The sequence below is a fragment of the Hyla sarda genome, chromosome 2 (genome assembly GCF_029499605.1).
Source record: "Hyla sarda isolate aHylSar1 chromosome 2, aHylSar1.hap1, whole genome shotgun sequence".
Classification (NCBI taxonomy): domain Eukaryota; kingdom Metazoa; phylum Chordata; class Amphibia; order Anura; family Hylidae; genus Hyla; species Hyla sarda.
The window spans coordinates 172,500,754-172,520,300 of record NC_079190.1 but is presented as its reverse complement, the minus strand read 5'-3'; the positions used below and the strand labels follow the sequence as shown (position 1 = coordinate 172,520,300).

General features: G+C 47.7%; 1 protein-coding gene across 1 annotated transcript in view; it reads left to right on the top strand.

The window, feature by feature from the left end:
• COL4A1 (collagen type IV alpha 1 chain) overlaps window positions 1-19,547 on the top strand; it is a 222,201-nt gene that overhangs the window by 174,016 nt on the left and 28,638 nt on the right. Inside the window, exons 33-38 of the mRNA XM_056555746.1 lie at window positions 5,924-6,091; window positions 6,175-6,264; window positions 10,195-10,341; window positions 16,008-16,106; window positions 17,948-18,037; window positions 18,187-18,326. Coding sequence (XP_056411721.1) covers window positions 5,924-6,091; window positions 6,175-6,264; window positions 10,195-10,341; window positions 16,008-16,106; window positions 17,948-18,037; window positions 18,187-18,326 — 734 coding nt within the window. The remainder of the gene's footprint in view (window positions 1-5,923; window positions 6,092-6,174; window positions 6,265-10,194; window positions 10,342-16,007; window positions 16,107-17,947; window positions 18,038-18,186; window positions 18,327-19,547) is intronic.

The window sequence follows — 19,547 nt, the reverse complement described above, 5'->3', positions numbered from 1 at the left end:
CCTCCTGCCGTTGCCCCTGACTACGATCCTTGCTGCCTGCCTCGACCTTCTGCTACGTCCGACCTTGCTTCTGCCTACTCCCTTGTACCTCGCCTATCTTCAGTATCTTCAGCAGTCAGAGAGGTGAGCCGTTGCTAGTGGATACGACCTGGTCACTACCGCCGCAGCAAGACCATCCCGCTTTGCGGCGGGCCCTGGTGAAAACCTGTAGTGGCTTAGAACCGGTCCACTAGCGCGGTCCTCGCCAATCCCTCTCTGGCACAGAGGATCCACCTCCTGCCAGCCGGCATCGTGACAGTAGATCCGGCCATGGATCCCGCTGAAGATCCTACACTGGTCGCCCAGCTAGCCCTAAAGATCGCCCAACGAGATCAACAGCTGGCATACTTGACCTCCGAGGCACTGCGTATTCAGTCACAGATACAGCAGCTGCAGCCGCAGATACAGCAACAGCTACAGCTGCAACTACCATCTCCTCCGCCGGCTCCTGCAACTCCTCCGCAGCAACCGGTCCTTCCTAACCCCTGCTTGTCCCTGCCGGACAAATTTGGCGTAAAGATCGCCCAACGAGATCAACAGCTGGCATACTTGATCTCCGAGACACAGCGTCTTCAGTCACAGTTACAGCAGCTGCTGCCGCAGATACAGCAACTTCAGTCACAGCAGCTGCTGCCGCAGATACAGCAACTTCAGTCACAGCTACAGCTGCAACAACCATCTCCTCCGCCGGCTCCTGCAACTCCTCCGCAGCAACCGGCCGTTCTTAACCCCTGCTTGTCCCTGCCGGACAAGTTTGATGGGGACCGCAATGATTCTGCCACAGCCACAGTCCAGTCCTTCTTCACTGAGGTCCGTGGTGTCTTCGAGGAGCCTGCTCGAGCTTCTTCTGCCGAGATTGCCCTGCTGAACCTGGAACAGGGTGTTTCTTCCGTTGGCGAGTACGCCATTCAGTTCCGTGCTCTTGCTTACGAGTTGTCCTGGAATAGTGAGGTTCTCTGCGCGACCTTTAAAAAAGGCCTATCCAGCAACATTAAAGATGTTCTGGCCGCACGAGAGACTCCTGCTGACCTACATGAACTCATTCATCTTGCCACTCGCATTGACATGCGTTCTTCCGGATGGCGTCTGGAGCTCCGCCTGGATATGGACTTTGTTCGCACGAAGCGTTTTTTCTCCCCGGCTCCTCTCTCCTCTGGTCCTCTGCAATCCGTTCCTGTGCTTCCCGCCACGGAGGCTAGGCAAGTTGACCGGTCTCGCTTGACACCTCAAGAGAGGACACGACGCCGCATGGAGAATCTTTGCCTGTACTGTGCCGGTACCGAACACTTCCTGAAGGATTGTCCTATCCGTCCTCCCCGCCTGGAAAGACGTACGCTGACTCCGCACAAAGGTGACACAGTTCTTGATGTCAACTCTGCTTCTCCACGCCTTACTGTGCCTGTGCGGATATCTGCCTCTACCTTCTCCTTCTCTACTATGGTCTTCTTGGATTCCGGGTCTGCAGGAAAATTTTTTTTGGCCTCTCTCATCAACAGGTTCTACGTCCCCGTGACCAGTCTCGCCAGACCCCTCTACATCTATTGTATTAACAATGAAAGATTGGACTGTCTCATGCGTTTCCGCACAGAACCCCTCCTAATGTGCATCGGACCTCATCACGGAAAAATTGACTTTTTTTTCCTCAGGTTCTTTGGCCCCAAGAAGAGGGGGAGACCCAAGGGGGGGGGTACTGTTACGCCGAGCGCTCCGGGTCCCCGTTCCTCCCCGGAGCGCTCGCCTCATCCTCGTTGCTGCAGCGCCCCGGTCAGATCCACTGACCGGGTGCGCTGCGGTCCCGCCTCCAGCCGGGATGCGATTCGCGATGCGGGTGGCGCCCGCTCGCGATGCGCACCCCGGTCCCCGTACCTGACTCGCTCTCCGTCGGTCCTGTCCCGGCGCGCGCGGCCCCGCTCCCTAGGGCGCGCGCGCGCCGGGTCTCTGCAATTTAAAGGGCCAGTGCACCAATGTTGGTGCCTGGTCCAATCTTCCCAATTACCAATTAGTGTGATCACCTGTGTACTTCCCTATATTACCTCACTTCCCCTGCACTCCCTTGCCGGATCTTGTTGCCTTAGTGCCTAGTGAAAGCGTTCCCTTGTCTGTTCCTAGCCCGTGTTCCTGACCTCCTGCCGTTGCCCCTGACTACGATCCTTGCTGCCTGCCTCGACCTTCTGCTACGTCCGACCTTGCTTCTGCCTACTCCCTTGTACCTCGCCTATCTTCAGTATCTTCAGCAGTCAGAGAGGTGAGCCGTTGCTAGTGGATACGACCTGGTCACTACCGCCGCAGCAAGACCATCCCGCTTTGCGGCGGGCCCTGGTGAAAACCTGTAGTGGCTTAGAACCGGTCCACTAGCGCGGTCCTCGCCAATCCCTCTCTGGCACAGAGGATCCACCTCCTGCCAGCCGGCATCGTGACATGTAGTATCTTTTTTATCTTTTTACAGATAAGAAGTAATTATATAGCTTAATTATGTTTATGTGTAATTGTTACGCCGAGCGCTCCGGGTCCCTGCTCCTCCCCGGAGCGCTCACGGCGTCTCTCTCCCTGCAGCGCCCCGGTCAGACAAGCTGACCGGGAGCGCTGCACTGATATTGCCGGCGGGGATGCGATTCGCATAGCGGGACGCGCCCGCTCGCGAATCGCATCCCAAGTCACTTACCCGTCCCGGTCCCCGGCTGTCATATGCTGGCGCGCGCGGCTCCGCTCTCTAGGTGATGATTGGTGCCTGGCCCAATTAGCCTAATTAGCTTCCACCTGCTCCCTGGCTATATCACCTCACTTCCCCTGCACTCCCTTGCCGGATCTTGTTGCCTTGTGCCAGTGAAAGCGTTTAGTATTGTCTAAGCCTGTGTTACTTGATCTCCTGCTATCCATTTTGACTACGAACCTTGCCGCCTGCCCCGACCTTTTGCTACGTCTGACCTTGCCTCTGCCTAGTCCTTCTGTCCCACGCCTTCTCAGCAGTCAGCGAGGTTGAGCCGTTGCTAGTGGATACGACCTGGTTGCTACCGCCGCAGCAAGACCATCCCGCTTTGCGGCGGGCTCTGGTGAACACCAGTAGCCTCTTAGAACCGGTCCACCGGCACGGTCCACGCCAATCCCTCGCTGACACAGTGGATCAACAACCAGCTAGCCGAATCGTGACAGTAGATCCGGCCATGGATCCCGCTGAGGTGCCGCTGCCAAGTCTCGCTGACCTTACCACGGTGGTCGCTCAGCAATCGCAGCAAATTGCCCAACAAGGACAGCAGCTGTCGCAGTTGACCGCCACGTTACAGCAACTTCTGCCTCTGCTACAGCAGCAACCATCTCCTCCGCCAGCTCCTGCACCTCCTCCGCAGCGAGTGGCCGCTCCTAGCCTCCGCTTGTCCCTGCCGGACAAATTTGATGGGGACTCTAGACTCTGCCGGGGATTTTTGTCTCAATGTTCCCTGCATATGGAGATGTTGTCGGACCTATTTCCTACAGAACGGTCTAAGGTGGCATTCGTAGTGAGCCTTCTTTCTGGAAAGGCCTTGTCTTGGGCCACACCGCTCTGGGACCGCAGTGATCCTGCCACAGCCACAGTCCAGTCCTTCTTCGCTGAAGTCCGTAGTGTCTTCGAGGAACCAGCCCGAGCTTCTTCTGCCGAGACTGCCCTGCTGAACCTGGTCCAGGGTAATTCTTCAGTAGGCGAGTACGCCATCCAATTTCGTACTCTCGCTTCCGAATTATCTTGGAATAACGAGGCTCTCTGCGCGACCTTTAAAAAAGGCCTATCCAGTAACATCAAGGATGTGCTGGCCGCACGAGAGATTCCTGCCAACCTGCAAGAACTTATCCATTTGGCCACCCGCATTGACATGCGTTTTTCTGAGGGACACCAGGAGCTCCGCCAGGAAAAAGACCTAGATCTCTGGGCACCTCTCCCACAGTATCCTTTGCAATCTACGCCTGGGCCTCCTGCCGAGGAGGCCATGCAAGTGGATCGGTCTCGCCTGACCCAGGAAGAGAGGAATCGCCGTAGGGAAGAAAATCTTTGTCTGTATTGTGCCAGTACCGAACATTTCTTGGTGGATTGCCCTATTCGTCCTCCACGTCTAGGAAACGCACGCACGCACCCAGCTCACGTGGGTGTGGCGTCTCTTGGTTCGAAGTCTGCTTCTCCACGCCTCACGGTGCCCGTGCGGATTTCTCCTTCTGCCAACTCCTCCCTCTCAGCCGTGGCCTGCTTGGACTCTGGTGCCTCTGGGAATTTTATTCTGGATTCTTTGGTGAATAAGTTCTGCATCCCGGTGACCTGTCTCGTCAAGCCGCTCTACATTTCCGTGGTCAACGGAGTTAGATTGGATTGCACCATGCGTTACCGCACAAAACCCCTTCTAATGTGCATTGGACGCCATCACGAAAAAATTTAATTTTTCGTCCTTCCCAACTGCACTTCCGAAGTCCTCCTCGGTCTGCCATGGCTCCAGCTTCATTCTCCCACCCTTGACTGGACCACCGGGGAGATCAAGAATTGGGGCTCTGCTTGCCACAAATGCCTCTCCTCTCCTCCCAGTCCCGTCAGGCAAGCCTCAGTGCCTCCTCCTACACCTGGTCTCCCCAAGGCTTATCAGGACTGTGCCTTGCCTCCTCTTGGCCCCTGTCCTGGTGACACCCTGCCCCGTGTCAAGCTTCTCCCTCTGCCCTCCCTCCCCATTCCCACTCCTGCTGTACTGCCTGCCTTTGAGGAAACCCTACTATCACTCCCGGTGTCCTCGTCCCATGTGAAGCAGTTGCCGGACAAAAAAAGGGGGAGACCTAAGGGGGGGGGGGTACTGTTACGCCGAGCGCTCCGGGTCCCTGCTCCTCCCCGGAGCGCTCACGGCGTCTCTCTCCCTGCAGCGCCCCCGTCAGACCCTCTGACCGGGAGCGCTGCACTGACATTGCCGGCGGGGATGCGATTCACATAGCGGGATGCGCCCGCTCGCGAATCGCATCCCAAGTCACTTACCCGTCCCGGTCCCCGGCTGTCATATGCTGGCGCGCGCGGCTCCGCTCTCTATGGCGCGCGCGCGCGCGCCATCTCTCTGAGACTTAAAGGGCCAGTGCACCAATGATTGGTGCCTGGCCCAATTAGCCTAATTAGCTTCCACCTGCTCCCTGGCTATATCACCTCACTTCCCCTGCACTCCCTTGCCGGATCTTGTTGCCTTGTGCCAGTGAAAGCGTTTAGTATTGTCCAAGCCTGTGTTACCTGATCTCCTGCTATCCATTTTGACTACGAACCTTGCCGCCTGCCCCGACCTTCTGCTACGTCTGACCTTGCCTCTGCCTAGTCCTTCTGTCCCACGCCTTCTCAGCAGTCAGCGAGGTTGAGCCATTGCTAGTGGATACGACCTGGTTGCTACCGCCGCAGCAAGACCATCCCGCTTTGCGACGGGCTCTGGTGAACACCAGTAGCCTCTCAGAACCGGTCCACCGGCACGGTCCACGCCAATCCCTCGCTGACACAGTGGATCCACAACCTGTAAGCCGAATCGTGACAGTAATAAATCACAAGCAGTGCATTTTTTCCACAGATTACCTGTATAAAAAACATAAAAAATCTCTAACATGTGGACTTTAATGTGCATTTGAATGTGGATTTGCCAAGAACTTGCTGTGGCATTGCAAAGGGTGATATCCGAAGCAAGTCTACAGCATATAAACATTAAATTCCACATTAAATTCACACGTAATGCATGTGGATTTTGCAGCACATTTGCTGTGGCTAATGCTTGGCATAAACTTTTGCCATGCGTGTGTCCACCCTAATAGTTAAATATTGAGTGATGCAAAGTTGTTTTGTCAAATGTTTCTAAGAAGTTTTTTTTTCATTTGTTTGACATTTATTATCTGACCTTTCTGAAATTTGCAGGTCCCATAGGAGTAAAGGGAGAGAGAGGCTATCCAGGATTTCCTGGAACTGACATGCCAGGACCAAAGGGAGATAAAGGGACATCAGGCATGCCTGGCATAATGGGTATGCCTGGTGTACCAGGGTTTCAAGGTGCACCAGGAAAAGATGGATCTCCAGGTCTTCAAGGTAGCATGAGTTATTAAGAGATATTACATGATTTGCAAATGTATTTAAGTCAAATAGTGTAAAAACTGTAATGTGTTTTTCAGGACAAAAAGGAGATATGGGTTTGATGGGAATTCCAGGAATCCAAGGCCAACCAGGTTCACCAGGAAATCCAGGCTTACCTGGGGAAAAAGGTAAACTAAATCCAGATTACCTAGAGTAGCACCTTTTAAGGAAATAACATGCCTGGGATAAGGGGTAGATTGAGTAAATAGCTGCCTACGATGCCACCTCGTAGTAGGAATTTAAGGGGCACAATTTTATTAAATAAAATCAATGAATAAATAAATTCAAATATTTCATACACATCTCAGTGTTGTGTTAAATACCACGAATAAACTGCAGTGTGCAATGGCCCTTGGTGTGTTCTGAGCTCTATTTAGAGGTTTAGTTTGGAGTCTATTTTAGTTAAGGGGTCTGGTTTGGGGTCTGTATTTATTCTGATCTGGTTTGTGTTTTCAGTATGGGACTTAGATCTGTATTTATTCAGGGTCTGGTTTGGTATTTAATTCAGTGTATGTTCTACGGATGGTGTAGGTTCTGTGTGTTTTTTGGATCTGTCTTTATTTTGCAGACTGTATTCATTTTGTCATGTGTCTTTGGATAAGGGATCATAAATATATGTTTTTTTTCCATATTTTTTTTACTAGCTGAGTACCCAGCGTTCCTATGTTTTTCCTACCTAATCCTTGTGCAGGAGGAAAAACAACATAGGAGGAAGTACTTGTCCTCATATCCCGTACTCATATCCTGATCTCATATCCCGCCTCATATCCCGTCCTCATATCCCGACCTCATATCCCGTCTTCATATCCCATCCTCATATCCCGTCCTTATATCCCGTCCTCATATCTCCCGCTCTCATATCCTGCCCTCATATCCCGTCCTTATAGTTGTGATGAAGAGATTGTAGGACGAAAATAGAAGAAGGCGTGGTTTTGTGGAAGTGGGCGTGACGTGCAAACTGGAAAAATACACAAAAAGAGTAGAAAATAAAAAGGGTGTGGCTTAAATGGTGGGAGTGGCTTTGTGGGAGGGTTGTGGCTGGACTGACGCACTCACCAGGAGAGTAGTGATGAGCAGCAGGGGCCATATTCGAATATGTGATATTTCACGAATATATGGACGAATATTCGTCCTATGTTCGCGAAATTTGCATATTCGCTATGTCCGTTCTCTTTTTTTTTATGTGAAAATTCATAATTACATTTGCATAATGCGCATGCGCAATTATATCGTTCATGTAAAAGAAGGGAGGGATCAGTCTCCAGTCTGGAAGTGCCGATATTCGTATAAATATTAGCATAAATTTGCATTAAAAAAACGAATATATATATCACTATATTCTAAATATTCACGAAATTCACGCTCAACACTTATGTTCTTATAAGGCATTTACGGCTGATATGTCATTTTATGAGGTTCTTATGTGGCATTTTATGTTGTCTCAGTGAGACTATAGAACTTGATCATGGTGAAAATTTATAAAATATTTCTAAGGGTCCTGGTTGTATTTCTGGAGAGTAATAACATTACGAGTTACGGATACTTGGATACTAGATTTATAGGGACAGAACGTTAATCCAAGAATTTATTCTGATTGTCATATATGGAGTTGGCAAGGAATTTTTCCCCCTAGTATGGGGCAATTGGCATGGTCACCTGGAACAAAGATCCTTGCTAAGAGTTTGGTTTGTTGAATGAAGGTGTAGAGAAATGAGTCTTTGTCTCTGCCTACATCATTATGCTAAGTTCATTGTGACATAAAACTGTGTTCACAGGTTGCAGTACCACATTTAATTAGCATGAATGGCCAAATTGCGGTAAAAATGTTGTATTTTACTGTAACTATGCTAATGACGTCAAACTCTGTAAAATGTGCAATTTTTTAAATACAATTTCACTATAAAATTTGCTGCAAAACACGTGTGGTAATTACTTGCAGTACTGCAGCATATAAACACAGCCTGATGCTAAGTTTCTACTTGTAACTACTAGCGATCCAAAAAAGTGATGGAGATACATTTTTTAATAAAATTTCGTAGGGTACCATTAAAAAATATATAATAAAAAAGATACAGGAGTGATGGAAAAATAGCATTTAACGAAATTCATCTTTTTTATAATAACATTTTTATCAATTTTTAAACAGGGATCAATTTATGTGGGCGGGCAGTGCACTAAAAATGTAGCCGATAATAATAAAAATGTAGTGTGTGTGTGTGTGTTTTTTCACTTTTTATTCTTTATTTTTTAGGTAGTACTACTACTTCCAGCATGGAACACACACTTTTCTATGATGGGAGTAGTAGTACCTGTACTAATTGACAGATTGCTTCGGGTCCGTTGCAATCCTTCTGTATAATTTATAGATGCGGCCGGCCGCTTTTCTATGGTCCCCTGCAATGACCTATATATACACCTATTCATATTTCCCACAGAGAGCTGTGATTGGCCAGATGGTTCCAGCCAATCACAACTGTCTGTGGGTAATATTAATAGGTGTATATATACATCATTGCAGGGGACCATATAAAGCGGCCGGCCGCATCTATACATTATACAGGAGGATCACAGCAGGTGTCAGAAGTGACATCAACTGTGATCTTTCCTTAACTGCAAGTACCACAGCTCCCAACATGGAACAGAGTGAGCATATTTTGGACGATCACATCGGGCGATATGTCTATTAGTACAGGTACTACTACACCCATCATGGAACAGTGTGTTCCATGCTGGGAGTAGTAGTACTACCTAAAAAATTTCAAAAAAGAGAGAAAAAAAAGTGAAACACACACTTTATCAAAAATGTTATACAATTTTGTTATAAAAATATAAATTTTGTTAAATGGGCACTGTCACCAACTTTATTTTTTGATATGTTGTAGTACTTATGTACTACAACATATCTCTAATATACTTTTATTTTTATTTTTTTCCATTAAAAAGGTTTAATTTACATTTAAAAAACGGCCACTAGGGGTCACCCTCCTTGTGGCCGGCTGCAGCCTGGCGTGACGTCACACCTGAAAAAGGACTGATTTCGGAGTGGCAATCAGTCCTTTTTCAGTTAGGCTGCACTCGCTCCCTGCCTGTCAATCAGACAGGCGGGAGCGAGCGCATTGGCTCCCCGGCCACTGGCTGGGAGGCCACTCCTCCCGCACATCGCCGTCGCCACCGCTGTCCCTGCACGCCCGCTGCCGGGCTCTGCAGTAACTGCAAGTGCAGTGAGGGAACGCGGGGCAGGGGGGGGGGGGAGGAGGGAACGGGCTAGCGCCGCAGCGGGGGGGGGGGGGGAATGGGCTAGCGCCGTAGCGCCGCAGTGCCACTTGTAACTAACTAATAGTTTATCTACACAGGGTGCCTCCAGCTGTTTCAATACTACAACTCCCAGCATGCCCTGACAGCCAATTGATGTCAGGGCAAGCTGGGAGTTGTAGTGGTGAAACAGCTGGAGGCACCCTGTGTAGATGAACTAAGGGCGGAAGCCCTCCCCCCAGCAGGCATCAGTGACGTGGTGCCTGCTGGGGAAGTCTGCCTGGTAGTGAGCACACTGCCAGGCAGACAAAAGGCATTTTTAATATAGTAAAAATAAAAATTTAAAGCAGGGAGGGGGTTAGGGATAGATTGGCAATAGGCAGGGACAGAAAAAAAATAGGATGATGGGAGCTACCCTTTTAATAATTTTTTTTTCTATCACTACTGCATCATTTTATTTTTTATTTTGGTACCCAACAAATTTTGTGTACCAAAAAAAAACGCCAAAGGGGCCAAAAATGCAATTTCCACACAAATGAAAAAACAGCAGAAAAAATGCCAGATGCAGGAAATTGCACTGGCGTTTTTCTTGCATTTTTTTCAAACCAAAAAACGCAGGACAAAAAAACAAGTAGAAACTTAGCCTAAGAGTGTTTGATATTTATTGAAAATGTAAAAATTTGCTAGAACCTCTTAATAAAGTGAAATAAATGTGCTGGTGTAAATCTGCTTTGTGTTTCACATTGTTTTGCTGTCTTCCCAACTATCCAAAGCTAGTTTTAAATATTATTACTGCTTAAATGTAGGTGATCCTGGTCCAACTGGGTCTCGTGGTGGGATAGGAGCTGATGGAGCAAAAGGTGAAAAGGGTGAAACAGGTTTGCAAGGCCTCCCAGGAACACTTCCTTCTATGGAAAACATGAAGGGTGAAAAAGGAGATCAGGGCAACACAGGTACAGTTATGAGCTCTCTATTTTGAAATTATCTAGAAACATAGAACATCTATATTACTACCTTTTTTATTTAAGGATAGATATATGTTTATCCCAGACATGTCTATATTCACCAAGTGTGGATTTACCAACCACTTATTCCAGAAGTTTGCTCCAAGCACCTATGACACTTTCAGTAGAACAAAATATTTAAAGCTTTACTGTAATTTGGAATAAAATTTATATAAATGCTCAAGAAAATGTACTAATGTGCCCTATGACCTTTATGCATAACAATATGCATGTTTTAATGTGTAAAATACCTTTTTATTACACTTACTCTTATTGGGGGGCATTTACTAAGGGGTTTAGTAATTTTTTTCTGACTATTTTTGGCGCAAAATTGTCGCAATTGCGCCTACCCTATAAATTGTGCGACTTTCCCTAGCAAGAGCTAGAAAGTAAAAAAAAAAAATCCCGCTTAATTTACGCAAGTTTTCAGTTTTTACTTGCAGTGGTCAGGAATTTATTAACTGAGACAGTCGCAGTTGCGCAATAAACTGTCGCAACGGCCATAAAAATTGACTAAATTTACTCCAGCTCCAACATGGAGCAGGAAAAGCTACTGCCGCCCGGGCTCCGACATACTTTCTCCCCGCTACCCTCACTGCGCTACCGGGACATTGCAGTGATTTACATCCCCCCCTCTCACCTGCCAGCGCCACACAACTGCCATCTGTCTGCTGTTGCAAGACTACAAGTCCCAGCATGGCCTTACAGTGAGGACACGCTGGGAGTTGTAGTCTTGTAGCAGCGGGAGCTGAGCGGCGCGGGCGGGAGACAAGGGGAGGGGGGGGGGGGGTAGCGGGGAGGCCGTATGAGGAGCCCGGGCGGGAGACAAGGGGGGTAGCGGGGAGGCCGTATGAGGAGCCCGGGCGGGAGACAAGGGGGGTAGCGGGGAGGCCGTATGAGGAGCCCGGGCGGGAGACAAGGGGGGTAGCGGGGAGGCCGTATGAGGAGCCCGGGCGGGAGACAAGGGGGGTAGCGGGGAGGCCGTATGAGGAGCCCGGGCGGGAGACAAGGGGGGTAGCGGGGAGGCCGTATGAGGAGCCCGGGCGGCTGCACTGTAATGTCAGCCCGGGCTCCTGCCCTGAGAGCCATAGGCTTTGGCTGTCAGGGCATGCTGGGTGTTGTAGTTTTGCAACAGCTGGAGGGCCACAGTTTGCAGACCACTGGTGTGTGGTCTGTAAACTGTAGTCCTCCAGCTGTTGCAAAACTAAACAGCTGAAGGGGACCGGCGAAGAAGTTCACTTACCCTTCCGAGGCTCCAGCGACGATCGCTGACGGAGATCGTCGCGCGGCACTGTCGCGTGGCAGTGTCGCGCGGCAGTGTCGTGCAGCGCTGGATCCTACGGAAGCCGGTAAGTTGCGCAAGCTTCCCAACCAGGGTGCCTCCAAATGTTGCAAGACTACAACTCCCAGCATGCCTGGACACCCTTTGGCTGTCCGGGCATGCTGGGAGTTGTAGTTTTGCAACAGCTGGAGGCACCCTTGTTGGGAAACACTGGCCTAAAACAGTGTTTCCCAACCAGGGTGCCTCCAGATGTTGCAAGACTACAACTCCCAGCATGCCTGGACACCCTTTGGCTGTCCGGGCATGCTGGGAGTTGTAGTTTTGCAACAGCTGGAGGCACCCTTGTTGGGAAACACTGGCCTAAAACAGTGTTTCCCAACCAGGGTGCCTCCAGATGTTGCAAGACTACAACTCCCAGCATGCCTGGACAGCCATTGGCTGTCCAGGCATGCTGGGAGTTGTAGTTTTGCAACAGCTGGAGGGCCACAGTTTGCAGACCACTGGTTTGTGGTCTGTAAACTGTAGTCCTCCAGCTGTTGCAAAACTAAACAGCTGAAGGGGACCGGCGAAGAAGTTCACTTACCCTTCCGAGGCTCCAGCGACGATCGCTGTCGGAGATCGTCGCGCGGCAGTGTGGTTCAGCGCTGGATCCTACGGAAGCCGGTAAGTTGCGCAGGCTTCCCAACCAGGGTGCCTCCAGTTGTTGCAAGACTACAACTCCCAGCATGCCTGGACAGCCTTTGGCTGTCCAGGCATGCTGGGAGTTGTAGTTTAGCAACAGCTGGAGGCACCCTGGTTGGGAAACACTGGCCTAAAACAGTTGGGAAACACTGGCCTAAAACAGTCACCCTGGTTGGGAAACACTGTTTTAGGCCAGTGTTTCCCAACCAGGGTGCCTCCAGATGTTGCAAGACTACAACTCCCAGCATGCCTGGACAGCCTTTGACTGTCCAGGCATGCTGGGGCTTGTAGTTTTGCAACATCTGGAGGCACCCTGGTTGGGAAACACTGTTTTAGGCCAGTGTTTCCCAGCCAGGTTGCCTCCAGATGTTGCAAAACTACAACTCCCAGCATGCCTAGACAGCCTTTGACTGTCCAGGCATGCTGGGACTTGTAGTTTTGCAACATCTGGAGGCACCTTGGTTGGGAAACACTGTTTTAGGCCAGTGTTTCCCAGCCAGGTTGCCTCCAGATGTTGCAAAACTACAACTCCCAGCATGCCTAGACAGCCTTTGACTGTCCAGGCATGCTGGGGCTTGTAGTTTTGCAACATCTGGAGGCACCCTGGTTGGGAAACACTGGCCTAAAACAGTGTTTCCCAACCAGGGTGCCTCCAGATGTTGCAAAACTACAAGTCCCAGGTTGGGAAACACTGTGCCCGGCCTCCGCCCCACCTTACTGTAAGGGCATGCTGGGAGTTGTAGTCCTGCAGCTGGGGGCAGGGGACAAGCTTGTCACTTGCCCACACATCTCCTGCACCACACAACTACAACTCCCAGCATGTCCTTACTGTAAAGGCATGCTGGCAGTTGTAGTCATGCGGGGCGGGAGATGTGTGAGCAGGTGATAATAAATGTACTAACCCATTTCAGATCCGTTTATCCTGTGGACTCCTTCGGATTCGGTGGACTACTTCGGTGACCAGCGTTTTTCTTTGTTTGATTTTAATAAAATGGTTAACGAGGGCTTGTGGGGGAGTGTTTTTTGTAATAAAAATTTTTTAAAACCTGTTGTGTTTTTTTCTTACTTTACTAGACAGGCTTAGTAGTGGAAGCTGTCTTATAGACAGAGTCCATTACTAACCTGGGCTTAGCGCTAGCCACAAAAACAGCTAGCGCTAACCCCCTATTATTACCCCGGTACCCAACGCCACAGGGGTGCCGGGAAGAGCCGGTACCAACAGGCCTGGCGTTATTTAGGCTGGGGAGGGCCAGTAACAATGGTCCTCGCCCACCCTGGGAACGTCAGGCTGTTACTGTTTGGTTGGTATTTGGCTGAGAATGAAAATAGGGGGGACCCTATGCGTTTTTTTTTTAAAATAAATAATTAAATATATTAAAAAAACGCATAGGGTCCCCCTATTTTTATTCTCAACCAAATACCAACCAAACAGTAACAGCCTGACGTTACCAGGGTGGGCGAGGACCATTGTTACTGGCCCTCCCCAACCTAAATAACGCCAGCCTGTTACCGCCTAGGCCCAGGAGCGCCTGTTGGTACCGGCTCTTCCCGGCACCCCTGTGGTGTTGGGTACCGGGGTAATAATTGGGGGTTAGCGCTAGCTGTTTTTGTGGCTAACGCTAAGCCCGGCTTAGTAATGGACTCAGTCTATAAGACAGCTTCCACTACTAAGCCTGTCTAGTAAAGTAAAATAAAAATAAAACACAACAGGTTTTAAAAAAAATGTATTACAAAAAACACTCCCCCACAAGCCCTCGTTAACCATTTTATTAACATCAAGCAAAGAAAAACGCTGGTCATCGAAGTAGTCCACCGAATCCGAAGGAGTCCACAGGATACACAGATCTGTAGAAGAAGTAACCAAAAAAAAAAAAAAAGTGTAAGTACATTTAGGGAGAAAAAAACTGTGTTAAAAAAATGTAATAAACACACACACACACACACACACTAAACGCCATTTACCACTTCTGAGCCATGACTACAATTTACAGTGATCCCTCAACTTACAATGGCCTCAACATACAATAGTTTCAACATACAATGGTCTTTTCTGGACCATCGTAAGTTGAAACCAGACTCAACATGCAATGCTACAGACAGTCCAGATCTGTAAAACGTGTCAATGGCTGGAAGAACCAACCAATCAAAATGGGCATTCACTGGTAAAACCCCTGTATTACTGAAGTGTATGCACTGACTGGTGTCTGGTATTACATGTTCTGTACACTTTACCTGTATCAGGGTTAGCTGCTCTTTTGGACACCAGGTGAGGGCGACTCCATTACTTGTTTGGGACATTGCCTGTACTGTACAGGACCCCTGAAGAAGCTCCTGTCCTCTACATAGACCAGTGTTTGCCAAGCAGGGTGGCCCCATCTTTTGCAAAACTACAACTCCCAGCATGCCCGGACAGCCTTTGGCTGTCCAGGCATGCTGGGAGTTATAGTTTTGCAACAGCTGGAGGCTCCCTGCTTGGGAAACACTGACATAGACAGTAATTTACAGTTCCCAGCAGATCTTTATTACTTTTATATGTAAGGATTTGCTTTATCTATATCAGTTATCTACTTATTTTTCTTTGTCACTTTTTCCTATTTTGGATGACATTTTGGTGCCTTTAGAACCAATTACCACATTTCCATAGAGTTATGGTCTCAACATACAATGGTTTCAACTTACAATGGTTTTCCTGGAACCAATTAATATTGTAACTTGAGGGACCACTGTAGTTATTGAATTATTTAGATGTGGTGAAAAAGCTAAAAAAAAACTCAAAAACAAAAGATCCAGAAGGAAACCAGCAGCCAAACCTATTCAGACAGCTGGAAAAAGGAACAGACTATTTTTTCTACTACATAAAGTAAATTTCCCACTTTTGCCTATGTGTGCCAAATTTATTAATGCCGTGCAACAATTCAGTAAATTTGTCGCACATAGTCAAAAATGAAGTAGAAAAAAACAGGGTAAAAACCAGACTACATAGTAAAAGATTAGTAAATGCCCCTCATTATACTTGCTCACTGCTGTTGAACCTCTCTCAGAAGCTGGGGGTGTTTGCTCCTTTCCTCCCCCCTCCTTCTCCATTTTCAGGAGGCCTACCCAAACAGAAACATTTGTACATTTGCAAAGCTTTGTGCACAAAGTGCACACTTTGTAGTACTATAATAGAGTCAGATACACAAGAAATTAGTTAATAAAATGACCATCGAGAAATCATTTTGCATATAAATAATACTTTAGCATCTTGTATTGCTTGTCATTGTGCATGAAAATGCTCCTCTTCTGCTTCTGAAAAGAATGCAAGCTGACAGCATCTCACAGGTGTTCAACTCATAATGGAGAATGCTGCCTAATACACTGCACTAAGGCACAGCAGGGAGATAACCACACCCCCAGGTCCAAATTTCTGGTTGCAAGGACCAACTACCCTAGGATACCAGGGTTCGTTTGCAAAATTAAAGTGACAGGAACTCCTAGTGGCTATTTATTTATTTATTTTTTAAATTCACATCTTTAGCAAAAATTATTTAATGAAGTATATTAGGAAAATGCCTAGTTTTAGGGAATTATTAAATAAAAAAAAGTTGTTTCGAACGACAGTAACGATTGAAGTGTCAGCTGAAAAAAATAACAAATTTAAAATTATTTTCAGGACAAATTGGGCTTGAAGGAGAGAAAGGATCGCGTGGTGATTTAGGATCCCCTGGAATGCCTGGAAAAGAAGGGGAGAAAGGAATGCCGGGAAAGCCAGGTGACAATATTATTACATGCATTCTTGGTATAATTACAATTCTTTTAGGCTACGTTCACACACACTATAAAATGAAACCAAAACAATTGCAGTAAAATAGGTTTAAAAAACAACAGATTTTCTTATTCTAATGATGTGCTATATTAAAGTCTATAGGAAAGCGCATACTAAGGACTGTATCTAGAACACCAATTGGTTTCTTTTCTGGCAGTTTTTGGAAAACTGCCACTGCAGTTTTTGAGCCAAAGTCAGATGTGGATCCATAAGGGAGGAGAAGTATAAGTCCTTCCTTTATATGTCCTATTCCTTATGAATACACTTCTGGCTTTGGCTCAAAAACTGCAGCGGCCATGTAACGCCGAGCGCTCCGGGTCCCGCTCCTCCCCCGGAGCGCTCACGGCGTTCATCTTCTGTTAGCAGCGCCCCGGTCAGACTCACTGACCGGGAGCGCTGCTCTGAGTCCCCCGGCGGGGATTCGATCCGCGCAGCGGGACGTGCCTGCCCGCGGGTCGCATCCCGTTCTGCTCACCTGCCCCGTCCTCCTTCCGTCCCGTCCCGGCTCTCTGAAATTTAAAGGGCCAGTGCACCACTAATTGGTCAATCAAGTGCAATCACCTCCATTTCCTATATAAACCCACTTCCCCTTCCTGTTCTCGTTGGATCTTGTTGCATAGTGCCCTGAGAAAGCGTTTCTGTGTTCCCTTGCCGGTATAGCCAGATCTTCTGCCATTGCCCCTGACTACAAACCTTGCCGCCTGCCCTGACCTTCTGCTACGTCTGACCTCGCCTCTGTCTAGTCCTTGTGTACAGTGCCAGTCTCAGCTGCCAGAGAGGTCGAGTCGCTACTGAGGGACACGACCTGGTAGTTACTGCCGCAGCAAGTCCTTTGCGACGGGCTCTGGTGAACACCAGTAACTACTTAGAACCGATCCTCCAGTACGACTTGCGCCATCACCTCTCTGGTCCAGAGGATCCACCTCCAGTGTCCTCACCAGCCGCCAGTCCGGATCCTGACAGGCCGTTTTCCAAAAACTGCCAGAACAAAAACCATGTGGAAACTTACACCACTGAAGAAGGGGTCTGGTTATATCCTATTATACCCCGAAATGCGTTTGTGACTGCATTGGATGAGAAAGCGGGTACTCAGGCTTGACCCTTTTACACACGGAGAGTTTTTCTGAAGTGCGGCACTGACGTCTGACACCTGTGAAAAACCACTGGACACAAAGGAAATAGGCAAGAGGTTAATATTTGCCACATACTCACATTTACTATTTTTAACAATTTTTTCCCCACTTTTCTAGTTCCCATAGGGGACTATTACATGCAATCTGCAGATTGCATACACTGATCAATGCTATGCCATAGCATAGCAGTGATCAGTGTTATCGGCGCTCCTTTACTATGGCCTGCCATGGCTGGCAGCAGTAAAGGAGCGACAATTGGATGCACAGACGGTAAGGGACCTGCGGTTGTCATCACAGCTGATCGGTACACCGCGATTGCTCAGCGATGATACTGAGCAGCATCCCTGAGCTAACCGGCAGTACATCTCAGGACTTTTAGACGCTGCGATCAACTTTGATCACGGCATCTAAAGGGTTAATGCGGGTCCCGGCTATGATGTTCACTCAGCTGCTGAGCGTACTGCATAGCATACGGCAACCAATCAGATTACTTCTTTTATTTTTAAAAAGGCATCTAAAAAGAAGCAATCTGATTGGTTGCACCTGGGCAGCTGCATTACTCTTACTCTACAAAGGTTTTGATAAATATCACTTATTGTCTTCAAAATTTAGACCTAAATAATGAAACATCCTTATATTTATATATATATACAGGACCAAAAGGAGATAAAGGTGGTCAAGGATTTCCGGGTGCTCCAGGGACTCAGGGGCAAAAAGGGTCGATGGGAGAAATGGGTTTGCCAGGTAAACTTCTAATTTATATTGTATTTATATTTCTAATTGCTTCGTTTTTGTTCAAATGTCCATAATATTCATTTGAACCTACGAACATTACCTTTGATATATATTTGGAATTCTTTGATTTATTGTAAAAACACAATTTTTACACATAGGGCCCACTGGACCAAAGGGTGAACATGGTATTCAGGGCACTCCTGGCCTGCCTGGAGTTACTGGAATCAAAGGTGAAAAGGGACTTAAAGGTGCAGAAGGTGTTCCAGGCATAGGCATTCCAGGACCTCCTGGTATAAAGGTAAGTACATAAGTGACATTTCCTCATTATCTGTCTGTACTCAGACTCGCCTACCATATTTTATTATGTACAGTTGAGGCATACTTTCAATGTGTAGTTTGGCAAGGGTCCTGTCAAATTAGATTATGCAGTAGATGTCCACAAATCACCACCCCCTAGACCATACAAGAAATGCTAATAATAACAGCACATGGGATGTACATCCTCTCACAAATACTAATACAGTGTACCATTTTGGCTAAACTCCCACTTGGTCTTTTTGAGGAAAAAACACACACACAAAAAAAAGAGTATGGTGCAATGCTGTTTACTAACTCTGCTCCTAGTGGGACTCAGCTCTGCCCGCAGCTATACAGCTGTGCCTGCAGCTATACAGCCATGAGCACAGCTCATGCTGGGCAGGAGCATTGTATATCTCCTGCCTAGCAAAAATATACAGTTAACCAACAATCTGTATAGATCACTGGTTTACTGTAACCTCTTCCTGGGCCGGCCTAACAATGAAATAGTTACGTTGCACTGCTGAGCAGCTCTAGGCAACTCCTTGTGGGGGTATATAGTATATAGCCATCTATATAGATGTACTAACCCATGTTTTTATTTATTTATTTATTAAATACAATGTATGGGGCTCGCCATTTTCTTTTAGTATCCGCCAGAAACCAACCTAGCAGCCTGACATTACCAGGGTGGACAAGGGTTTTTGACCCTCCAAAGCCTAAACATACACAACACACATAAATAAATTAATAAATTAATTAAAAACACTAACTCATAGTCCTGGCTAACCATTTGTCGAAAATCTAAATGCTGGTCATCCATGTTATCTTCGAATCCGATGTAATCCACTGCAGACATATCTGAAACAAAAAGAAAAAAAAGCACACAAAAATCCCCATTAAGTGCATAAAGCAGTGTTTTCCAATCAGGAGCCTCCAGCTGTTGCTAAACTACCTAAACTACAACCCCTAGCATTCCCAGGACAGCCTTTGGCTGTCTAAGAATGCTTGGAGTTGTAGTTTTGAAACAGCTGAAGGGTCCCTGTTTGGGAAACACTGCCATAAAGGGTCTGTTTACATTATACATTTTAACATGCCCTTTTAAAGAAAAAGGCATGCTAAAAATGCACAGTGGGAACAGAACCTCTCTACCCGCATTCTTGTCTGTAGCTCTGTCTCTAGTGACAACATCGGACAAAGGCCCAGATCAGCACACAGTATA